Raw genomic sequence first — 25,953 nt, 5'->3', positions numbered from 1 at the left:
CTCCTGTTCAGGTTTTTACTTTGCTTTGTGGAGCTTGTGATCCTTGTTTTGTAGTGAGATAAATTAGACTAAACGCACAGGAATGGAAAACAAGTTTAAGCTATTTGCATTGTAAATTACAATGCCTTTTATTTATGTTTTTGAAAAAAGAAAACAAAAATAAAAGGCATTGTCATTTGCAATGCCAATAGCTCAAACTTGCGTCAATGAGAGACCTCTCCCCCCAGCGCCTTGAGACCCTACGGGTATGTAGCGCGCTTTATAAGTGTCACTGATTGATTGATTGATTGACCTATTGCATTATAAATGTTTGTTCATTATCCTTATCAATCAGACTGCATTGAGGAGTCCCTCAGAATTATTGTCTATGGCCAGGGAGTGTTTTGTAGGAGAGATCTTGCATTGGTGGCTATTTGGGGCTGCATTTTGGGGGGTAGCCATAGGGTGTTCTACCAATAATTTAATCATAAATTCGGCCGGTCTGAGCGGGGTGACACTTTCCTTTTAATACAAAGATGAGGTCTGGATATGTTGCTTTTGAAATGTATCATTTGATTGATATATAATTATCCTTCCAAGGTGTCTTGGAAGTAGAATTGTGCTATGGGGAAGTTGGTGTGATGCTTGTTCTTAGGGAGGACATCTGAGAATGTTATAGATTGGATTTCATTCTGATATATATCAACTCTTATGCACACTAGGTTTATTTGTCTTTGTAGGTAACAAATTGCAACCCTGTATAGGATATCATTATTTGTAGCTTTGAGATTGTTTACAAGGACAAGGTTTGGAAAATAACTCTTTCTAGAGCATTTCCATCTAAAAGTATTTTCATATTCCTCCATGCTGCCTCTTGCAGCATACATATCTTCTTCCTTCCTCTTTATGTCTCTGTTCAGCTTTAAATAGCATCCCCAGGGCAGTTCATTAGTAGTTTGGTGGTGAAGGCATTTTAGGTGCTGTTGGTAGTCTTTGCACATGTAGCTCTTCATAGTATGGCAGACCTTCTGGTGTAGATAATGCTGTGTATGGCGATGTCATTCCTGCAGGCTGTCCCACGGTGTTCCCAAAAGGCGCTGGGTAGTTGTGCTGCACCACAAGTCCTGGCTGCCAAAACAAGACATTGTAATCAATGTATATTCATATTGTTAGTGCCATCATTAGCAGCATTACACAGTCATCAACTCGTTAGGGTCGTGGCCCCAACACCAAAATGCTTTGCATAGCCACCATGTACTGCAATGAATTCTCAAAAATTGATCTTGAATTCTTAAATCCATGTCCAGTTGTACAGTGTACAATTTAGGAATGTTGAAAGGACTCTGCATGGTTGTAATTTGGAATTCACAACCATATTCAAGTAATAATTCGGGAGTCTGCTGCTACTATTGCACATTTGCAGGAGTACTGTGGAATTATTTGGGAATTGCTGATATTTGTATTTATTTACACACTTTCAAAGGGTTTACATATGCAGATGTAGATTACAAATATCTTTAAGATTCAGCTTTAAGTATTCCTTCACCCCTGCCCAGTCTCTCACAAAATCCAACACAATTCCCACTTCCTCTGCTGGCAGAGAGGAGAAGAATGCTTGGAGGTAGTCAGTGGAACCAGGCAGAGAGGAGAGCTCGACCCAAACACCCTTAACTTGAATTTGCCATTGGGCGAATCATCAGTGGCGGAGCATAGGGAGGATTGAGTACTCACCCATTCTCTTGAAGACCTGGACAGCTTACAGTTTTGCTAGGCTGGTGGAGGCAGGAGAGTAACTCAGCTGAAAGTATTTTCCGCAAACATTTAGGTCTAGCACTAGCCGAGAGCTTTTGATTTTAGTGAAATTTAATATAACAAACACATAGACAAGATGCTGAACAGCGCTAAACATAGCACAACACACTAAAGCAACAACATCAAAAACTCAACCTACTGCTTCAGCAACACAACAAACAACAAAAAGAGCACAACACAAAAAACATAATACAAAATTCATCAAAATAATTCTTCAACACAGGAAAACAACATGTAAACACAATACAACATTCAAACAGAAGTCACCAACACCAAACAGCAACACAAGAACACAACACATCAACACAACGATATGGAGACCAACAAATAAATAAACAGAAACACCTAACAGTGCACAAAATCTAAACAACACACTAAAATTCCAACAAAATACAACAACACAACCAAACTGCTGTGTTAAGGTATTGTGTTACACTCCATTAATGTATTGCTCTTTTTGTTGAATCATGTTTTGTTGTTTTTTGTGCATTTTGAGTCGTGTTTTCACACCAGGAAATGCAAGCAATCATTGGCTGTCATGACTCACACTATTTAATTCTGAGCCTGCAAGGGCTTTCTAGGAGAGGCATCAGTGGTGTGGTATGCAACTTCAGAGACATTTTAAAGCATAGGCAAAGAGGGTAATTGCCCATTGCCCTCAACTACTAAGGAGGATCTGTGAAGGTAAACTATGTCACTTATTTCTCCATGACAACCTCTTTCACTCTCTCCACCTTGGTTTACCTCTGACGCTGATCTCTCTCTACACAGTGCCATCTTAAGGATTTTGGGGCACTGGCAAGACAGGTTTCAACTGTTTTTGTGTGATCCTGTTTCTCAAGTTGGAACATATATTCAGCATCGTTTGTCATCATGCAAACTTAAAATAGTGGGAAATGTGCAATAAAATTCAGTCGTATTGCGCAGGACCCCCAAAATAATTAAGATGTTCAGATTTACAAACATATGACGGATCCTTAAAGTGATTGCACAAGTGGGAGGATGCTCTGTGGTGTTTGGACAAAATATTGAGTTTTAAAAATTAGGAGAGAGATATACCAGAAAAAAATGTATTGTGATACAAAAATATCATGATGCAAAAATATTGTTGGCAAGAATATCATTATATTAGGTAAGTAATATCGTTGTTATGAATTTCGTTTTATTAAATAGTGTTTTCAACAATGTAGTTGTAAAAAAATCGTTTTCAAATGATTTTGATATGTTTTAGTTCATATATTAATTTTATGTGTTGTATTGTTTGCATAATTGTTATTACGTTTTTAAAATATAGTTTGCAATTTTAAGGGATTTCGATTTTTCAATTCAATTGCAAATAGTATTTACAGCTTTGTAGAGGATTTTGTAGGGGATAGGGTGAGAAGTTAATTAAGTAATAATTAAATATTTATTCATTAATACTTGTTAAGTATGTTTGTGATTGATATTAATTATGTACATTATGCAATACTGATTTATATTAGTTTTATTTTAGGTGCAGGGTGCTAGGTTTGTAAGGATATTGGGTGGGACATTAATTAAGAAATACATTAATTATAAACAGTTATTCATTTATATGAATATATTAATATTGTATTCATTATATGCATTGTGTAATTTATTTATTTATTTATTTATTTATATAGCGCCTTAATCGACCCCTGAAGGGGTATCTCTGCGCTTCGGACGGGAGCATGAGTGTAGTGCTACTACAGCTGAATCAGAGACAAAAAAGAATGGTCTTGAGCAACTTCCCAAATTTTAGGTGGTCAGGACATTGGGTGAAGTGCAGGGGGAGCTCGTTCCAGTAGCAGGGGCTAAGATGGGAAATGACCTTTCCCCTAGTCATGCCCTCCTAACTCGGGGAACCTCAAGGAGATGGTTGGTGCTCGAGCGGAGAGACCTGGAAGGAAGGTAGGGTGTAAATTTGCCCGAGAGATGGGTGGGACCAAGATTTAATGGCGCCTTATGGATGGTACAGCAACATTTTAATTTTACCCATTGGCGTATTGGAAGCCAGTGAAGCTGCATGAGAAAAGGGCGGGAAGCAGTCCTAGGGGGTGCGTTAAGGACTAGTCACGCCTACGTATTCTGGACTACCTGCAGTCTGCTGAGCAAAGTCTCATTAGCAGAGATCAGCAGACCGTTGCAGTAGTCCAGACGGCTTAATATAAGTGCCTGAGTCAGAGTCTTCCGAGTTAAATGATTATATATTTTAGTTATAGTTTAGGTACAGACTGCTGGAGTTGTAGGGATATAGGTTGAAAGCTAATTAATAGTGAACAATTAATGTATTATTAATTATTTCATTGATTATTAATTATGTACATTACCTAACACTGATATATTTTAGTTATATTATAGTTGCCAGTTGCTAGGTTTGTAGGTGTATAGGATGGGAACTTAATTAAGTAATATTTATTTAACTATTACTTTTTCATGTAAAGTTAATTATTTAATTGAGTAATCATTATGTATATTGTATAATAATTATATATTTTAGAGATAATTTAGATGTGGCCTGCTGGGTTTGTAGAGGTATAGGGTGATAAATGTAAAAAGTATAAATAATTCACACTGGATTGTTAATTATTTAATTGATTAATAATTATGTAAATTGTGTGTGATACATATTTATTTTAGTTCTATTTTAGGTGTGGGCTGCTAGGTTTGTAGAGGTATAGAGTGGAAAGATTGGAAGTAATAATACTATTACAATTATTTTTAAGTTTTTAATTGATAATAATTAACAAAATGTTTATTAATTCGGTAAATTGCTTACTTTGTTTTAATATATATATTTATATATATATATTTTAAAAAAGTGAATTAATATTGTTTATTGTTAGATGTTTATATTTTTTCTAAATTAACAGGATTATTCAGATATGTAACGTGTTAGAGGTGAAGTACTTTCCCTACTGTTGCACAGACTGGAGTGTCAATAGTAAATGTAATCCCTTCGAAGTCCAACACTTTCCCAACTCTTGTATAGCTTGGAGTGAGAATAGTAACTCTACCCCCTCTGGCGTCCAATGCTGTCCGTACTGTGGCATAGACTGGAGTGGGAATAGTAAATTTAATCCCTCCAAAGACCAACAGTTTGCCTTCTCCTGCACAGACTGGAGTGGGAATTGTAAATCTTACTCCTCTAAAGTCCAAAGCTTTCCCTACTGTTAAACAGACTGGAATGGGAATAGTAAATGTAACCCCTTCCCTACTGTTAAACAGACTGGAATGGGAATAGTAAATTTAACCCCTCCGAAGTCAACACTTTCCCTACTGTAGCACTGACTGGAGTGGGAATAGTAAATATTACCCCTCCAAAGTATAACGCTTACTTACTATTAGACAGACTGAAATGAGAACAGTAAATCTTCACCCCTCCGAAGTCTAAAGCCTACGGAAACACCCTCTACGCCGGTACCACAGCAAAACTCCAGAAAAAACTCCAACGCATCCAGAACGCTTCAGCCAGGCTCATATTAGACATCCCGCGTAAAGAACACATCTCTGGTCACCTGAAAAACCTCCACTGGCTCCCCGTCAATAAGAGGATTACTTTCCGGCTCCTAACCCACGCACACAAAGCACTCTACGAAATCGGACCCGAATGCCTCAACACACGACTGTCCTTCTACACCCCCTCCCGCCAATTACGATCCTCCAACCAAGCCCTTGCCACTGTACCGCGCATCATCAAAACAACCATGGGAGGTAGATCCTTCTCCTACCTGGCAGCTAAAACCTGGAACTCACTTCCCACTCACCTTCGCCTTACTCAGAACCACCTAGCATTCAGAAAGCAACTTAAAACGTGGATATTTGACAAGTAATTCCCCACCCTTCTTCAAGCGCCTTGAGACCCTCTGGGTATGTAACGCGCTATATAAATTTATTGACTTGACTTGACTTGACTCCCAATTGTTGCACAGACTGGAATGGGAATAGTAAATCTCACCCCTCCAAAGTACAACACTTTACCTACTAGTACGTTGTTTGGAGTGGCAATAGTAAATCTAACCTCTCCGAAGTGCAACACTTTCCCTAGTGTTGTGCTGTTTGGCATGGAACTAGTAAATTAAACCCTTTCTAAGTCCAATACTTTCCCTACTCTTGCACTAATTGAATGGCAATAGTAAATCCTACCCCTCTGATGTCCAATGCCTTTCCTACCGTTGACAGACTGGAATGGGAATAATAAATCTTATCCCTCCGAAGTCGAACCCTTTCCCTACTGTTGCTTGAACTGGAGTGAGAATAGTAAATGTAACCCCTCCAGAATCAAACTGTTTCCCTTCTATTGCGTAGAATGGAGTGGGAAGAGTACATCTTATAAGGAGAATAGCGTGCGCACACCTTCCCTTTCTTTTTTGTTCATAATCAACTATTTTAGAATTGGTGTTTGCGTGCAGAACAGAGCTGTGTTTGTCCCAGCAAAGTCATCTTCAAGTGGTTAGAGGAGGGTTCGCGGGTTGCGTTCCTGTCTGTTGCACTGCGTCAATGAGGAGACATTCCTCGCTAGAAGAGTCCACTAATCATATTTCATCCTATTAATCCATTTTTATCCATAAGCTTTACGTCGTTTTCATACTTCATGTATTTAAAAAGTAAATCACTCCAGAGGCAGCCAGGTGAAACTTGGATGTGTTTATTTTGCATATTCAAATGTCTTATGCTGCCGAAGCTTTTCCACAGACATGTGCTTTCTACATCCTGTCGAACAACCAGTATTAAACACCCAATGCATTTCGAACTTTTTAGTTCTTCCTCAGGGGTACTGGAAAAAATAGATAAAGGACCATTTAAACAGATATTCGAAAAATGAAAATTACATAATAATAAACATGCTGTGAATTTCTCAATACTCCATTGTATCCTACTGTCCATACAACTAAGTTTATCAACAATCCTTTGATCCCCCACAATAGCAGTATTCACCATGTGCACATAAATCACACGCTTTCTATTCCTTCCCCCTTTTTTGAAAAAAACCTGAACTGACCATCTAGACATACCAAAAACTCGATCCGAATGATTTACTCTCCCCACACCCCTAGCTGGTCCTCTGTTAAATGCCACTTTTTGAAGTTATGAATTTTACCTGGTTTCAGTAAAAGCCTGTGGCTTGTAGCGAGTTTGCTCTCTGATGAATCACGAGCGTATGCCAAAGCTCCCATCAGCCTGAATTTTCCCATCAACCTTATCCCAACTAGCCTCCAAGCCCATGTTTAACAAATAAATCCCTTAATTAGCAGAACAAACACCGATTCTAAAAAACTTCATAAGCAAGTTATTATTCAAAAGCAGGCACCTTGTTTTAGAGAACACACAGAAACCGGGAATAATCACGTGCTGCTAATTAAGGGATTTATTTGTTAAACATGGGCTTGGAGGCTATGAAGGGATTATCAGCAGCAGTGGCGACTCATTCACCAGGGGGGCATTTTGAAAAAGGAAAGCAAACCCCCGAAACGCGTCAATGCCCATGGTGAAAATTGAAAATAAAGAATTGAACGGACCTCAAGTGCTGCCTCAAGTCTTCTTCTTGTGGGGCAGACTTTGGTGGAAAAATATGGCGTGGTTAGCTGTGCAATCTTTCGTGTGGCTGCGCGCTGGGCTGGCACCCCCCACAAGTGTTAAGGGGATCGCTACATGGAAGATCCTCTGACTGCCCTGCACGAAATCTGGAGTGGACATAGCTGCGGATGCGCAGTCCATACTTTATGGGACTACACCTTTACTTCAGCGGTGTTCTCTGTACCACGACGGATGGAAGTGCATGGGAGGGGGAGAGGACCGTGATTGACTTTTAAAATGCCCCGAAAACTAGCTACACTCCCTGCCTACCCACACAACCCATCGGCCACTTACCAGACAAACGCACCGATGGACGGGGTCGCCGCCAGCATGGGAATGATGTTGCATGCTGGGAAATGTGGTTCACCTACGAGCACAGAGGCGATTCCAGACCGTGTTTTGGAGGCAACCCACGCTACTTCAAGTGGTGGGAAGGACATACTTACTTTTTTATGAAGGGATTATCAGCAGCAGTGGCGACTCATTCACCAGGGGGGCATTTTGAAAAAGGAAAGCAAACCCCCGAAACGCGTCAATGCCCATGGTGAAAATTGAAAATAAAGAATTGAACGGACCTCAAGTACTGCCTCAAGTCTTCTTCTTGTGGGGCAGACTTTCGTGGAAAAATATGGCGTGGTTAGCTGTGGAATCTTTCGTGTGGCTGCGCGCTGGGCTGGCACCCCCCACAAGTGTTAAGGGGATCGCTACATGGAAGATCCTCTGACTGCCCCGCACGAAATCTGGAGTGGACATAGCTGCGGATGCGCAGTCCATACTTTATGGGACTACACCTTTACTTCAGCGGTGTTCTCTGTACCACGACGGATGGAAGTGCATGGGAGGGGGAGAGGACCGTGATTGACTTTTAAAATGCCCCGAAAACTAGCTACACTCCCTGCCTACCCACACAACCCAACGGCCACTTACCAGACAAACGCACCGATGGATGGGGTCGCCGCCAGCATGGGAATGATGTTGCATGCTGGGAAATGTGGTTCACCTGCGAGCACAGAGGCGATTCCAGACCGTGTTTTGGAGGCAACCCACGCTACTTCAAGTGGTGGGAAGGACATACTTACTTTTTTATGAAGGGATTATCAGCAGCAGTGGCGACTCATTCACCAGGGGGGCATTTTGAAAAAGGAAAGCAAACCCCCGAAACGCGTCAATGCCCATGGTGAAAATTGAAAATAAAGAATTGAACGGACCTCAAGTGCTACCTCAAGTCTTCTTCTTGTGGGGCAGACTTTCGTGGAAAAATATGGCGTGGTTAGCTGTGCAATCTTTTGTGTGGCTGCGCGCTGGGCTGGCACCCCCCACAAGTGTTAAGGGGATCGCTACATGGAAGATCCTCTGACTGCCCCGCACGAAATCTGGAGTGGACATAGCTGCGGATGCGCAGTCCATACTTTATGGAACTACACCTTTACTTCAGCGGTGTTCTCTGTACCACGACGGATGGAAGTGCATGGGAGGGGGAGAGGACCGTGATTGACTTTTAAAATGCCCCGAAAACTAGCTACACTCCCTGCCTACCCACACAACCCATCGGCCACTTACCAGACAAACGCACCAATGGATGGGGTCACCGCCAGCATGGGAATGATGTTGCATGCTGGGAAATGTGGTTCACCTGCGAGCACAGAGGCGATTCCAGACCGTGTTTTGGAGGCAACCCACGCTACTTCAAGTGGTGGGAAGGACATACTTACTTTTTTATGAAGGGATTATCAGCAGCAGTGGCGACTCATTCACCAGGGGGGCATTTTGAAAAAGGAAAGCAAACCCCCGAAACGCGTCAATGCCCATGGTGAAAATTGAAAATAAAGAATTGAACGGACCTCAAGTGCTGCCTCAAGTCTTCTTCTTGTGGGGCAGACTTTCGTGGAAAAATATGGCGTGGTTAGCTGTGCAATCTTTCGTGTGGCTGCGCGCTGGGCTGGCACCCCCCACAAGTGTTAAGGGGATCGCTACATGGAAGATCCTCTGACTGCCCCGCACGAAATCTGGAGTGGACATAGCTGCGGATGCGCAGTCCATACTTTATGGGACTACACCTTTACTTCAGCGGTGTTCTCTGTACCACGACGGATGGAAGTGCATGGGAGGGGGAGAGGACCGTGATTGACTTTTAAAATGCCCCAAAAACTAGCTACACTCCCTGCCTACCCACACAACCCATCGGCCACTTACCAGACAAACGCACAGATGGATGGGGTCGCCGCCAGCATGGGAATGATGTTGCATGCTGGGAAATGTGGTTCACCTGCGAGCACAGAGGCGATTCCAGACCGTGTTTTGGAGGCAACCCACGCTACTTAAAGTGGTGGGAAGGACATACTTACTTTTTTATGAAGGGATTATCAGCAGCAGTGGCGACTCATTCACCAGGGGGGCATTTTGAAAAAGGAAAGCAAACCCCCGAAACGCGTCAATGCCCATGGTGAAAATTGAAAATAAAGAATTGAACGGACCTCAAGTGCTGCCTCAAGTCTTCTTCTTGTGGGGCAGACTTTCGTGGAAAAATATGGCGTGGTTAGCTGTGCAATCTTTCGTGTGGCTGCGCGCTGGGCTGGCACCCCCCACAAGTGTTAAGGGGATCGCTACATGGAAGATCCTCTGACTGCCCCGCACGACATTTGGAGTGGACATAGCTTCGGATGCGCAGTCCATACTTTATGGGACTACACCTTTACTTCAGCGGTGTTCTCTGTACCACGACGGATGGAAGTGCATGGGAGGGGGAGAGGACCGTGATTGACTTTTAAAATGCCCCGAAAACTAGCTACACTCCCTGCCTACCCACACAACCCATCGGCACTTACCAGACAAACGCACCGATGGATGGGGTCGCCGCCAGCATGGGAATGATGTTGCATGCTGGGAAATGTGGTTCACCTGCGAGCACAGAGGCGATTCCAGACCGTGTTTTGGAGGCAACCCACGCTACTTCAAGTGGTGGGAAGGACATACTTACTTTTTTATGAAGGGATTATCAGCAGCAGTGGCGACTCATTCACCAGGGGGGCATTTTGAAAAAGGAAAGCAAACCCCCGAAACGCGTCAATGCCCATGGTGAAAATTGAAAATAAAGAATTGAACGGACCTCAAGTGCTGCCTCAAGTCTTCTTCTTGTGGGGCAGACTTTCGTGGAAAAATATGGCGTGGTTAGCTGTGCAATCTTTCGTGTGGCTGCGCGCTGGGCTGGCACCCCCCACAAGTGTTAAGGGGATCGCTACATGGAAGATCCTCTGACTGCCCCGCACGAAATCTGGAGTGGACATAGCTGCGGATGCGCAGTCCATACTTTATGGGACTACACCTTTACTTCAGCGGTGTTCTCTGTACCACGACGGATGGAAGTGCATGGGAGGGGGAGAGGACCGTGATTGACTTTTAAAATGCCCCGAAAACTAGCTACACTCCCTGCCTACCCACACAACCCATCGGCCACTTACCAGACAAACGCACCAATGGATGGGGTCACCGCCAGCATGGGAATGATGTTGCATGCTGGGAAATGTGGTTCACCTGCGAGCACAGAGGCGATTCCAGACCGTGTTTTGGAGGCAACCCACGCTACTTCAAGTGGTGGGAAGGACATAATTACTTTTTTATGAAGGGATTATCAGCAGCAGTGGCGACTCATTCACCAGGGGGGCATTTTGAAAAAGGAAAGCAAACCCCCGAAACGCGTCAATGCCCATGGTGAAAATTGAAAATAAAGAATTGAACGGACCTCAAGTGCTGCCTCAAGTCTTCTTCTTGTGGGGCAGACTTTCGTGGAAATATATATATACTACATTTACTACTTTAATTCTATATTTAAAAAATCGCATATTTTGTATTTTTTAGGACGATATTAGTGAAAACAATATTTTTTTCTGATATTTTTGTACTTACCATTTAAAGTATAGGGATAGGATATTTTGGTAAACGATATTTTTGACACACTCTTTTTGCCAATGATATTGTTTGCTGCAATATTTTGTCAGTGATGCTGCTCTGTGAGGTATAGCTGTTGGGCGGCAACACACACAAAACTCTAAAGCTAAACAGTATCATTATACTGGTCAAACAATTTGGTCACAATTTGTGACCAGTATTTTTTAATCCAGAATTTGGCAAACCAACCTATGTACTAATAGGTTGGTGAGTAAAATTTCCTTCAAAGTAGATCATAATCCGACCTACCTAATTACTATTCATTAGGTAGTTCGCAAATTATCACTCACTCCAATTGGATACAATCACAGGGATCGTGACCTACAAGGGTCAGTAGGCCATCATGTCTGTGATTGTATTTAAATGAAGAAACTTTTTTGAAACATCCCAAATTCCTTAAGGTAAACGGAATAGCATTTTTCTTTCTAAGTTTTCTTGTTTAAAGTTTCACTGAGAGTTGGACCACTTCCTACTCTCCCAGAAACTTTTTCCACAATTCACAAAGGAAAAGTGGTATAAAGTGGACCCCGTTCCGTTTCAAATGAGTACCACCTCAACTTTAGGGTCAGTAACTTGTCATAGATTCTGAGTGTAATTTCTTTAATTAGCATCTAGTCGCAATTCAATTTTATGAATATGTAAATGTATAACAGCTCTTAAAATTACAATAATAGCTAGGAAACCATATTCAGAGCATTTCAGACATTACATTTTTTAATACAACTATCCTTAAATGATAAATGACTCGACTAACATAATATACTTTCCTCACATGGAATTTTCAGATACTGGGCAACCCAACTACTTGCTGTAAGATAGATTCATATGTATGCAGACATAAGCTAGAAATGGTTATGCTCCAGGGCATGCATCTTTCTAACTACAAAAGCATTGAAAGGAACAATTAATATGTACTACTTACTCATCATCGCAAGAGGGATAACGATAAGGATAAAACCAGGGATCCCATATTTGATAAACAGAAAATATATAGACCCAGATGGTTAAGTTGCGCTGCTTCAAGGACATCTTCATGGTATGTCTATGCCCCAAATGCTATGAAACTACACTTCCAAAAATGCTTAGAGTGAGGCCTGTCGTATAATAAAAATCTTATGGATGTCAGGAGAGTACTGTGCTCATTAGAAAGGAGTTATTCATTCTCTTGCTCACTGCTCTCCAGGGTAAATGTATTCTTGTGTACCTTTTAGGCCACAATATAAATGCATATTGGGTGGTTTAAGCACAGGACATGCATTCCAAAATATGGTGCTTACAGACAGAGGGGAATATGTACAAGGAAATGGCGTGGTGGTACCCCTGTGTTTCCCATGTCCTGGCACTCAAAATAGCTGCCTGGCTCCAACACAGACACCCTAGTGCCATAGTATGAAGGTACCTGCATTGCAGGGATAATTGTTTATGTGCAGGAGGTTGTCTTTTTCTGCACATACACAATTAATAAGGGTGATTTGCTATGTCTATGCGTGCTGCATTTAAACAATTAATAATGGTGATGTGCTACTTCTAGGTGCAGAATGCACCACACATAGAAGCAGCTAATCGGCATTATTTAATTATTAGTTTTTGTGCATTAAGGTATATCTTCCTGCACAAAAACAATAACTAATGAGCTTTTGCTCTTTCTATATGTGCTTCAGAATGCAGCACACATAGAAAGAGCAAAAACAAGAAGAAATAAAAGTATTTCTCCTCGTGCCGATCTAACACCTGCTTTTACATGGCAGTAATTTTTGGCACTGCCACAGATTTACACATCCTTCTAAATTTGGGGCAGCGTCAAACAGCAATGGGTGTTACAGTGGAACGCCCACAACCACACCCATTGCATGCTCCTTTCACGCAGATACTTGCAAGAAAGGGTACAATAAGTTTACAAAGTGGCATTAAGCCATGCAAAGTGGCTCAACACAGCTTTGAAAATATGGTGCAGGGTATTGCGCCACCGCAACGTCGCAAAACGTGACGTTCTGGTGGCACAATACCTTTCTATATATGCCCAGACTGACTCAACAGCAGAGCATTTCGGGGTACACTAATGGGGAGGATTGATAATTGTTTTCTTTAAAATGCAGAGTCCACAGGGAAAGCAATACTTGAGTAGAAGTAGAATAGCAAAAGTAAAGATCTAAATTAGGAATTGACTTAATCGGAGAAGACTACTGCCATACTAGAAAAAAATAAAATGTAACATGGGGAGAGTGGAATAGACTTGCTATAAACACAAGTAAAGTATGTGGGAATAGTAGAACAACTTAGGGTATTTCACTCAAATAAGTTCATAGTTAGACTATCTAATAAGGGTGTCATCTTTTCCCATGTTGATACAGGCAGAAATTACCCACTCTCCAATTAAATAATTTTGGGCCGATGGTGTTCTTGCACTAAAAGATAAATGACACACTAGTATGTTACTAGAGACACCTATGCACATGTGATCTCAGACCCTAAATGGTTACACTGAGAGAACCTGTACTAAATAACCAGTGCACAGGCAGAGGAACTGGATGCCCCACTTACAGTACTGAAATAGAGAAATGCAATTGATCTCTGACCCTGTCCGGTAGTGATGTGAGAAGTGAGATGCTCCCAGAGGGTCATGGCAGGGAGAGGGCTGCAGCGGTGCATTGAGCATAGCGGCACCGAAGGTTTATAAGCCGGAGTACATTGGATACCTAGTCGAGTGTGACTTTTACTCTCCCGATGCTAACTGTCTGACTGCCTACCAGCTCTACCCTTTTCCACTCTGACTCTCAGTGGCTACAGTCAACACTGAGGGAAGTCCACATTGTGGACTGCATGTTCCAGGATGCAAAGGCATGATGTAGTGTCCGGCCACACCCTTTTCCCTCCCAAACTGATTTTCAGGACCTCCTCTACCATTCATCACACGTTCCTGATGTTTCTTTTTGTAAAAACTGCACAAATATAGAGCAGTCCGATTTTTGTCTCTTCCAGGAGACATGGTTATTAGAGCCACTATACAAACAACGGTTTAAAACCTTTTTTTAAAATGCCAATTCCTCACAGCATGGGCGATCATCGGGAGGAATCACCTCAGATACAAACATACATTTTTATAATATCGACTCTCATGACATACTCAGAATTAAAACGTTTATAAACTATCATATTCAAATTAAGCTGAAGAAAGCAGATACTGAATCTGAGATTGTTAGGTCCCTGAACAGCATTTTAAAAACTATTGATCCTGGTGTTACAATTATCGAAGGAGGGAAGCTTCAATTGTACCTATGAACCTCTAAAAGGGCTGGATGAAATTACTGAGGGAGAGGATCTGACAAGAGGAATTACTCAATTGGAAGCAGGTAACTATGTACCATGCACAACTGCAACCATGCAATTAGCATATTTTAAAATAGAGCATGGGCTAAGGGCTTATAGGTATAGGTATAGGTAGGTATAAGGATGGAAATACAAGTATACCTCCTACATTTAGAAGGGGAACAGTCCGCTCAAGAATGCATTATATTTGGCACAGTATTACGACATGGAAAAGATCAACAGTTTTAAAATAGACAGGGAAAGAGAAGATAGTACTCACTATTCCTCGTGCCTAAAATGGACAGGAATTAAGAGAGGAGAAAAAATGGTTGGCTCATATTCCCTGATTAATCAACCAATGATAGAGAATAAACCAAAGATCACTAAAATGGCCCCATGCCATGAACAAAACAGATACTATGACTAACATGGGGGCACTTCTATGCAACATTAAGGGACTGACCTTAATCTTTCCTGGACAAACTTGCCACCTGGGACCTCGAGTGTTTTCCCCTCGCCGCCGCCGCACTTGCTATCTGTGCGCGGCCGCCGAGTAGGGTAGAACCACATTTCCCAGCATTCTCGCCAGCTGGAAGCTGAACGGGGCCACGCCCACAACGTGACTGGTGGCGCTAAAAGCGCGAGTGCTTAGCGGTGGAGCGGGGCACTTCTATGTAATATTAAGGGACTGACCTTAATCTTTCCTGGACAAACTTGCCACCTCGGACCTCGAGTGTTTTCCCCTCGCCGCCGCCGCACTTGCCATCTGTGCGCGGCCGCCGAGTAGGGGAGAACCACATTTCCCAGCATTCTCGCCAGCTGGAAGCTGAACGGGGCCACGCCCACAACGCGCCTGGTGGCGCTAAAAGCGCGAGTGCTAACCCGCGTCGCGGGAGCGCGCGGGAGCGCCGGGCTAAGCCTCGGGCAAAGGGCGGACCGTCTGTGGCCGTCCGAGGACGAAGAGGGCGGGTCGGGTGTACCCACCTAACATCCCTGCCTGCTGAACAAGTAGGGCACTGTTGACTTGATTCATTGTATTATTGTGTTCCAAGGGTGTAGCTATACACATCCGCAGTGGGTTATTCACATTAAGAACTCATATAATCTAATTGATATAACACCCATATTTGTAAAATGTCTACGAGAGGTAGTAGAAGCAAGACTGCCGCGGGAGCAGCTTCAGTTCTAGGGCCAATAGATAGCTTTATTACAAGAACAAATGATGCTATCGATCTCAGTATCTCATTACTGCAACGAAGAGTATCGCGTGATTTGAACATTGCTAAACGCTCCTCCCTAGGAAGCATTAAGCTAGCCACAACCCCAGGTAATTCTAGTAATACACACCCTGCTGCCACTCATGACACCCAAGATGACCTCCATATTCTAACACATGAGGTCGATCTATCAGTGTCAGACTCCAGCACTAATTGTGACCTGAATAGTGATCTAGAAAGATCTCCAGCTCTTAATGTGGGATTAACACCTGAGACTGTGGATGACACCCATGAGAAAGACGTCGCTAATACACGAGGGGGTGCAATTCCAAAACAAACTAAGCAACCGACTCCATCGGCGTCTCGGGTTTCTAAGAAGCGTAAACTCAAAAAAGTAAAGAGATAGCCAGCGAAACACATCAATCTTTGGGGGCTTCGGACACAAACATGGGGGAGGAACACAGGGATAAGTATGAGACTATTATAGACAGCGATCACCTGATTGAACGAATTGGGGATCTTCTAAGCATCTATCTGTCACCAGTCGAAACCAGGCTTGCTCGACTAGAGAAACAAATTGAAGAATTAGTATCCCTAAACAGAAAAAAACCACCCACTGTTCCGCAAAATAATGCTGTAGCCCCAAATCCAAAAGCAAATACTAGTAAAACAACTATCCCTCAACCAAAAGTTATCCCCGGTTCAGTACCCATGGTGAAACAGAAGAGCACTACCAATAATCCACCTGTTGCGAATAAACCTGCACCATCTACTAGTTCCACTCCCACTACCAACACGAACACTCAATTTGCTAATAACCAGTCAGGGAAGACCCATACAGCACCTCAACATGGATCACAAATACTTACGAACATCCATGAAGGTCAAGACAGATCCCTTCGCGCATTACTCTCCCCCCTGAATGTGGAGCTTACGTACTTGTACTAGTAAATGTACCGACACTTAAACAAGAGCAGAGTGAAACCACTTCCTCTTTAAAAAATAAGATCCTACACTGGTTGACCCTGAACTGCAATTTTCCAATGGAATGTGCAGGGGAAATTATTCATACTCAAAGAGTAGGCTGGATAGGCCCGCTACGGAAAAGGTTTGAGGGGGACTGCGTAACAATTAATTTTAGGAACCCTCAATGGGCCGAAAAGACACTAGCTAAGGCCCCTCCACCCTCTACATGGGAATTCAACACAACCCTTGTTAACACCTTGGCTGCTAGGCGTTTTCCCCCTCCTGTGCTGGGAATTACCATTTTGCTGTTTCCATGGCGAGCTCAGCTCGTCATCAGCACACGACACCCGTGGGTGATGACGAGCTGAGCTCGTCATCAGCATCGAAAGGGTTAACTACAAATTCAAATATGCCACCCAATCTCACGAACGTATTTCAAGAAAGGCACTTTCCTTCTGAAACGCATACTCCTTTTTTCCATCAAAATCCCAAGTTTGTCTATCCAACAGGCTCGGTGCAATGGCATCAGAGCCAAACACACATACCTCCATCTATTCATCCCTATCTCTCTGTAACTCCATATCAAGAGAATAGGGATAATCGATGGAGACAAGCTGCTCCGGTACCAGCTAGCTCCTACAGTATTCCTACCTATAACAGATTTAACGTTTTTTCTGGGCTGGATTTTAATGACTGACTTGCCAGTCCTTAAACTAACTGGGAAACCCCACAATCTTTTAAAATAGGGGAGACTCCAACAATTACAACTTCTGATAATTTGGTAAATCAGCTTATATCTACCCCTGGTAAATGTAACCATTCCACAATAAAACACCATGAGACAGATGATTTGATGACTGTACTACCGGCTCCAATTAATCCGGGAGCAGTAGATCATATAGTCGAAACAGCTATTGCTGTTGACCCTACTTCGACTACCCTACAAGTACACTTTACATTTTGGAATATTGCAGGTTTGTCTGCTAAAAAGACAAATCCCAGCTTCCTGAGTCAGATTAACATGAGCGGTATTATCTGCCTTCAGGAGACCTGGGCTATCAGGCCAACACATATAGCGGGTTTTAAGACATTCTGGTCACCTGCAAAGAAATCAATCTCTGGTAGAAATAGTGGTGGCCTAGTCACCTATATTATAAACACTCTACTTGTCGATGACATACTTCCTTTAAGACTAGAAAAGAACTTTCAGATCAATGTCTTAAAGAGTACTAAACAAAAATTATATATAGTAGTAAACTTTTATAATAATCTGTGTCAGGCTGACTTGATCACTCTTCTCTCAGAGATTTCTGTAGTACTACAAGAACAACGTCTAAAATATATTAAAAAGTCGTGTACAATAATTTGGGGGGGAGATTTCAATCTCCACCTATGTAGGAATAATAATAATGATAAAGTGTGGTATCAGTGATGAGGATGATAATAATGTAGCACACTTCACACATTCTAATGAAGGAGAGAAAATGAGCGAGGTCATGATAGAATTAGAGCTAAGCTTTGCTAACGAAATAAAGATCTCATCAGTGCCTTTCCTGCCCACATTCAATGGCAGTGGTCTAACAAGTCTGATAGACTACATAATAATTTCAGTCTCTATGGGATCTACCATAGAATCATTTGACGTTGCTAAAAATCCTTTGAGTGACCACTTTCCAAACACTATGGTTCTATCTGAAACAAAAATACACAAACCACATGATATCATGACCAACTTACACCAACGTGAGTTAGTACTAGGCTCTCTGAACGGTTACACATTGAAATGGGGTAGTATTGATAAGGAAGCAACAACTAGAAAAATAGTTAAATATAATCAAGCTGACATCATAAATTGTCTTGACCCTAAGTTACAACCTAAGGAAGTCATAATGAGTTTTCTGGCTGTTATAAAAAATATTCAAAAAGAATTAACCAGGACGCGCAAACAAAAGTCCCAAATGAAAAAAAGGCTGGTTCAACTCAGCATGCACAAAGGCACACTCAAATTTAAAGGAAGCCCTAAACAGAGATCATAGGGACAGAGCTGAAGTTAGCAGATTCAGAAAGGAGTATGCGGTTGCCCTAAACAATAGGAAAAAAGAATTGAAAGCTGAACTGTGGTAACGCCTTAATCAAAGCTCAGAATTAAAAGATAGTGCTATGTTCTGGCAGGTAGTTCACTCCCCTTTCCTAATAGATAAAGATGACTCTCCCTCTATTGATGTCGCCATAAGCGAACGGGAGTGGGTGAGACATTTTACAAAAGTTTTTAGTAAAGACGCCTCAGTAGATATGGATCAACCAGACCCCTTGATACAGGTCACTTATCCAATAAACCTCCAGTTTTCCCATGAAGAGGTCCAAAAAGCCTTAAAATTCTCAAAAACAGCCAAAGCTCCCGGTCCGGATGGCGTCCCTGTTGACATCTTCAAATACCATCCGGACCTTTGGTCTCCCTTGCTGACCAATGTCTTGAATGCCACTACTGAAGTGGGTTTACTAGATTCCTGGCGAACATCGACGTTGGTCCCCATATTTAAAAAAGGGGACCGAAATAGCCCGTCTTGCTATAGGCCTATCTCCCTCCTGGATTCGCTCGGGAAGATGGCAGGGCGGATACTTCTCGATCGACTCCAGCAGTGGGCCATTGACCATAGCATCATCTCAGATATACAATATGGTTTTCGTGAGGGGCTAGGAACAGTAGACCAGGCTTTAAATCTGTCCCTATTGGCGGGTAAATACGTGGAGGCTAAGGGGTCCACGCTCCACATGATTTACGTTGACCTCTCTGCAGCGTTTGATTGCGTGGCACACTCAACGCTGTGGAGCATTATTCTGAAAATGGGGGTTGCTCCCCTAATTGTGGACTTCCTCCGAGAACTGTATACAGGCACTACAGGCAGGGTATGATTCGGGGTGAAAGGTGAGCTCACGGATACTTTCAGGGTGGAAAAGGGGGTCAGACAGGGATGTGTACTGGCCCCCTTTTTATTCACCCTGTATACTAACGGCTTAGAGACCGCCATGCTTCAAGGCAGTAAAGACCTTCCTCTAATTGCTCGTCGGCAGATACCAGCGCTTTTACATGCCGACGATGCTGTCATTTTAGCAAGAACACCGATTGAACTCCAGCTGGCATTAGACAGATACTGTGCCTTTATGGCAAGTTTAAATCTGAAATTAAATGCAAAGAAAACATATACTATGCACGCGGGGAAAAAAAAAATAAAAAATCGAAGATTGTTTGTACAAGGTGAACCATTGGACAGGACTACAACCTACCCCTATCTAGGGATTGTTATAGATGAAAAATTTAAATGGAACCCAGCTATTAATGCAAGGAAACTTTCTTTCTTGCGAGAGACAGTTTAGTTAAAAATGTTTTCACAAAGACTGGGGCAGCGACCACCAAAAGAATTGTTAAAAATATATAATGCGAAATGTGTAAGCACGGCCACATAGGGGGCGGGGATATGGGGCTTTGCGAATGTGGACTCAATACAAAAAGTTGAGAATTCCTTTTTGAGATACCTGCTTGCGGTACCTAAATGCTGTTCCACGTATGCCTGTCACACAGAGCTGGGTACTGATTACATAGCAGATATTATAAAATTACAACCAGTAATGTTGTGGCGACGAATATGGGTCACCGAACAATGTCAACTAACTAGAGCGATCATTCAAGATATTTTGACACTTGATCGGTGTAGGAAAATCAAATGGCTATGTTATGTCAAAGTTCTACTAACAGATTTGGGCTATAGGAAGTTTTTTGACCATCCGTCTACGATAAATGAAATCTCCAAGAAGGACCTAAAAAAAGAGTGTCTTGTACACTTGCGCCAGCTACGATTACTATCTGAGATTCATAAACCATCTGTTCAACACTCTTTATTAGCGCAGACTGTGTTTTCCGTTGAACCCTATTTGATGTTTAGCTTAACGCAATATGAAAAAATGCTGCTTACCTGTTTTAGATTTGACATATTTCATCTACTGGTCGCATTCCCAATTTAAAATGTTTGGTCATCTACACTTTCCATGTGTCCGTGTGACTCGGTGTCCCCACAAACAAACATACATATAATGCTATTTTGTAAATTTTTTATTGAACCGCGCAAACGCTGGATACTGCCCATTTTGAAAATCTGGGGGCTCCGACAGTGTCGTCCTGCATACCTGGCACTTCAGTATCTTGAAAATGAAAATTATGCCAAAGCAATTGTATGTTTTCTTAAATTTTTTATCCGTCATCGTGCAAACCTTTGATTATGTACTATATATAAGCCCTGCTTAAACGAAAGATTGCTAGATAAATGGAAAACTGTACGTTATGGTACGACTGAAAAATATATAAACTGAGACGTCTTCTTTTAACCGCTTTTTAACAACTGTATTTTTAACTGGTTTTAATCCTTGTAAACTTTGTAATTTGCTTATTGTGAACTTTTATGGTGTTTTTTATGGTGTTTTTTAAACTACCGAATAAAGTTATTATTGAATTAAATTGACTAACATCTACAAAAAAAATTCTGAGGAACTTGAGGAATTGTACAAAAGCAGCTCTACACCAGCCTTGGTTACTACCATCCATTAAAATCTTATTTCAGAGCTAAGACCAAGAATCAAGGAGAATAGACCCATTTAACCCATGGTATTCAGACGGTAAACAGACATAATATCCATTCCAAAATATCGATTGGAAAAAATATCGAGTAAAAAATATAGACTGGACAAAATGTAGACTAGACAAAATATAGACAAAAAAATATCGACTAAAATTGCCAAAATATCGAATCAAAAATATAGACTAGACATAATATAGACTAGATAAAATATAGACAACAAAAATATCGAAAATAAGGTAAGGTATTAATATTTAATAATATTTGTGTAATATAAATCTGTAGCGGGTTGTGGGTTTATAGGGGAATAGGGTGGGAAGTAATTTAAGTATAAATAAGTAATTATGTAAATTTAATCTAATTGTTAATTAAATAATAACATAATTGTTAATTAATTTAAAATGAATAATTGATAAATAATTAATTTTTAGTAATTGATTTTCTGTAGCGGGTTGTGTGTTTACAGGGGAATAGGGTGGGAAGTAATTTAATTATAATTAATTAATTATGTAAATTTAATCTAATTGTTAATTAAATAATAATTGGTAATTAATGCAAATATAATTGGTAATTAATTAAAAATGAATAATTGATAAATAATTAAATTTTTGTAATTTATTTTCTGTTGCGGGTTGTGTGTTTATAGGGGAATAGGGTGGGAAGTAATATAATTAAAATATAATTGGTAATTAATTTAAAATAATTAATTGGGAATAGTAATTTTCACCCCTACGCTATCCAACGCTTTCCCTACTGTTGCACCCACTGGAGTTAGAATAGTAATTTTTACCCCTACGCTATCCAACGCTTTCCCTACTGTAGCACCCACTGGAGTGGGAATAGTAATTTTTACCCCTACGCTATCCAACGCTTTCCCTACTGTTGCACCCACTGGAGTGGGAATAGTAATTTTTACCCCTACGCTATCCAACGCTTTCCCTACTGTAGCACCCACTGGAGTGGGAATAATAATTTTTACCCCTACGCTATCCAACGCTTTCCCTACTGTTGCACCCACTGGAGTGGGAATAGTAATTTTTACCTCTACGCTATCCAACGCTTTCCCTACTGTAGCACCCACTGGAGTGGGAATAGTAATTTTTACCTCTACGCTATCCAACGCTTTCCCTACTGTAGCACCCACTGGAGTGGGAATAGTAATTTTTACCCCTACGCTATCCAACGCTTTCCCTACTGTTGCACCCACTGGAGTGGGAATAGTAATTTTTACCCCTACGCTATCCAACGCTTTCCATACTGTAGCACCCACTGGAGTGGAAATAGTAATTTTTACCCCTACACTATCCAACGCTTTCCCTACTGTAGCACCCACTGGAGTGGGAATAGTAATTTTTACCCCTACGCTATCCAGCGCTTTCCCTACTGTTGCACTCTTTGGAGTGCGAATAGTAATTTTTACCCCTACGCTATCCAACGATCTCTTTAATGTAGCACCCACTGGAGTGGTTACATTTAATTTAAACCTTTTGCTATGCTATGGTAAATATAATCTATATGTTTTATTAATAACATGTATTTAAATATATATATATATATGTATTATTATTATTAATTTTTAAAGTTACATTAATTATGTAATAATGTTACATTTATTTAATAATTTTAACTATGTTTATATTAAATATATTTAATATTATAATAGTTTTAACTTATTTTAAAGACATTAAAAAAACGATATTTTGACAGTCTATATTTTTAACACTCGATATTTTAAAATCAATATTTTTGTACTTACCTTAGTAAAGATAGAAAGTCGATATTATGTCCCTCGATATTTTGGCATCGATATTATGGCAACTCGATATTTTGGCTGTAGATATTATTTCAGTGATCCTATTCAGACAAATGCAAAGAAGAAAAAACATTTCTCCTTAATAGTTTTAAGAGGTGGAACACACTTTTGGTTAGAGAAGTAAGAGCCAGTTACAAAAAAGAATGACTGAATGCACAAAACCCATGTGAGGATACACATTAGTGCAATCTACTACAAGCAGCTAAATCAAAGGATTCCGTTTTATTGTGGAAAATAGTAGCCCATGAAAATAAGGATCTAGTCTCCCACATGTAGCACTATGTTGACCCAGGCACTTTACTAATCTTTACGCAGCCTCCGCCCACCTACAGCATGATGAACAAATATCTCTGGATATCAGAAATGACAGAAATGATGAACAGGTATTCTACTTTAGCTTGCCAGATACAGAGCGGGCTATTCGGGAAACAAAACTAGGAAAAGCGCCTGGGTTGACCAAGGAAGTATGGATCCCCTATGCGAATATAGTAAGCAATGCAGTTGCATCTGGGGCATGGGTCCCTCCAATGTGGAATAGGTCTGAAATAGTACTAATCCACAAAAAAGGAAATAAGTGTGAGCTTGGGAATTATAGGCCAATAAGCCTTATAGAACTGATGCAAAAAATGAATGCCCGCCAAATTCTGGATAGATTGAATGACTGGATCCGTGAATCTATACTACTATTATAAAGAGAGAACTTGCACCTTTTGGCCAGGTAAACTCGGGAACCACAGCACCAATCACAACACCCAATACAGCGTTGGAAAGGGCAGTTGCAGCAGAAGGACATAGGCTATGCAGACGCCCACCATATACATTTAAAATGTAAAAGAACCGTGCCAGCAAAGTAGTCCCTGTGGGCGTGTCTGCATTGTGCTGTGGGTGTGTGCTGGGGGCGTGACAATCGCTGGGGGCATTCCGTCACGAGTGTTGTTTTTTCTTCCCAGGTTCTATACATTCCTGCTCCCTTTAAATAGTAATTCAGTGGAGGTCCCATTCTCTTAGAACCACCCCAAGCACAGTTATGGGCAAAAATACAACTTAAAGGCCCTGCAAAGCATTATGGGAGAAGCTTAGCATAATTTTTAGCATTCATGAAAGGGATTCAATGTTTTTGAATTTTACTCATCAGGGACATCTAGGGACGGCGAGGTGAACTGCAGGTTGATCTATACTTATCTATACTACTATTATAAAGGAAGAACTTTGAACCTTTGAGGCGGGTAAACTCGGGAACCACAGCACCAATCACAACACCCAATACAGCGTTGGAAAGGGCAGTTGCAGAAGAAGGACATAGGCTATGAAGACGCACACCATATACATTTAAAAGGTAAAAGAACCGTGCCAGCAAAGTAGTCCCTTGTGGGCGTGTCTGCATTGTGCTGTGGGTGTGTGCTGGGGGCGTGGCAATCGCTAGGATCATTCCGTCACAAGTGTTGTTTTTTCTTCCCAGGTTCTATACATTCCTGCTCCCTTTAAATAGTATTTCAGTGGAGGTCCCATTCTCTTAGAACCACCCCAAGCACAGTTATGGGCAAAAATACAACTAAAAGGCCCTGCAAAGCGTTATGGGATAAGATTAGCATCATGTTTAGCATTCATGAAAGTGTTTCAATATTTTTGAATTTTACTCATCAGGGACATCTTGGGACGACGAGGTAAACTGCACCTTGATGTATAATATTTTAAATGCTATTGCATTTGCCTCATCAGGGACATCTAGGGACGACGAGGTGAACTGCATGTTGATGTGTAATATTTTAAATGCTGGTTGCATTTGCCTCATCAGGGAGATCTAGGGACCACGAGGTGAACTGCAGTTTGATGTATAATATTTTAAATGCTATTGCATTTGCCTCATCGCGGACAACTGGGGATGATGAGGTGAACTGCAGCTCTTTGTAGAATCCATCTATACTACTATTATAAAGAGAGAACTTGCTCCTTTTGGCCAGGTAAACTCGGGAACCATAGCACCAATCACAACACCCAATACAGTGTTGGAAAGGGCATTTGCAGCAGAAGGACATAGGCTATGCAGACGTCCACCATATACATTTAAAATGTAAAAGAACCGTGCCAGCAAAGTAGTCCCTTGTGGGCGTGTCTGCATTGTGCTGTGGGTGTGTGCTGGGGGCGTGACAATCGCTGGGGGCATTCCGTCACGAGTGTTGTTTTTTCTTCCCAGGTTCTATACATTCCTGCTCCCTTTAAATAGTAATTCAGTGGAGGTCCCATTCTCTTAGAACCACCCCAAGCACAGTTATGAGCAAAAATACAACTAAAAGGCCCTGCAAAGCATTATGGGATAAGCTTAGCATAATTTTTAGCATTCATGAAAGGGTTTCAATGTTTTTGAATTTTACTCATCAGGGACATCTTGGGACGACGAGGTGAACTGCAGCTTGATGTATAATATTTTAAATGCTATTGCATTTGCCTATCAGGGACATCTAGGGACGGCGAGGTGAACTGCAGCTTGATATATAATATTTTAAATGCTATTGCATTTGCCTCTTGGGGACAACAGGGGAGAACGAGGTGAACTGCAGCTCTTTGTAGAATTATTTGGATACTATAATATTCACTTCCCACAATGGTTTGCCGGGGCTTGATCTCAAATTCATCACCTCTCTCACTGCTTGCTGGAAGCTAATTTCACTTTTGTGAAATGACTATATGCATTTTAGCATGTAGAAAT

At 41.4% G+C, this 25,953-nt stretch overlaps 1 protein-coding gene across 4 annotated transcripts in view; it reads right to left on the bottom strand.

The window, feature by feature from the left end:
• Positions 1–686: 686 nt before the first annotated feature.
• The window catches only part of LOC147659273 (membrane-spanning 4-domains subfamily A member 4A-like), a 328,181-nt gene continuing 302,914 nt past the window's right edge, over positions 687–25,953 (bottom strand). For 2 of the 4 annotated variants that reach the window (XM_086951838.1, XM_086951837.1), the window contains one exon: positions 687–1,107. In XM_086951838.1, the coding sequence (XP_086807964.1) occupies positions 928–1,107 (180 nt within the window). In that variant the 3' untranslated portion in view covers positions 687–927. Of the gene's footprint in view, positions 1,108–6,169; positions 6,572–25,953 lie in introns of those variants that run through there. The other 2 variants (XM_086951839.1, XM_086951840.1) reach the window with 2 other exon arrangements.

The sequence above is a fragment of the Lissotriton vulgaris genome, unplaced genomic scaffold, assembly GCF_964263255.1.
Source record: "Lissotriton vulgaris unplaced genomic scaffold, aLisVul1.2 SCAFFOLD_435, whole genome shotgun sequence".
Lineage (NCBI taxonomy): Eukaryota > Metazoa > Chordata > Amphibia > Caudata > Salamandridae > Lissotriton > Lissotriton vulgaris.
This window is presented reverse-complemented; position numbering and strand designations above follow the sequence as displayed.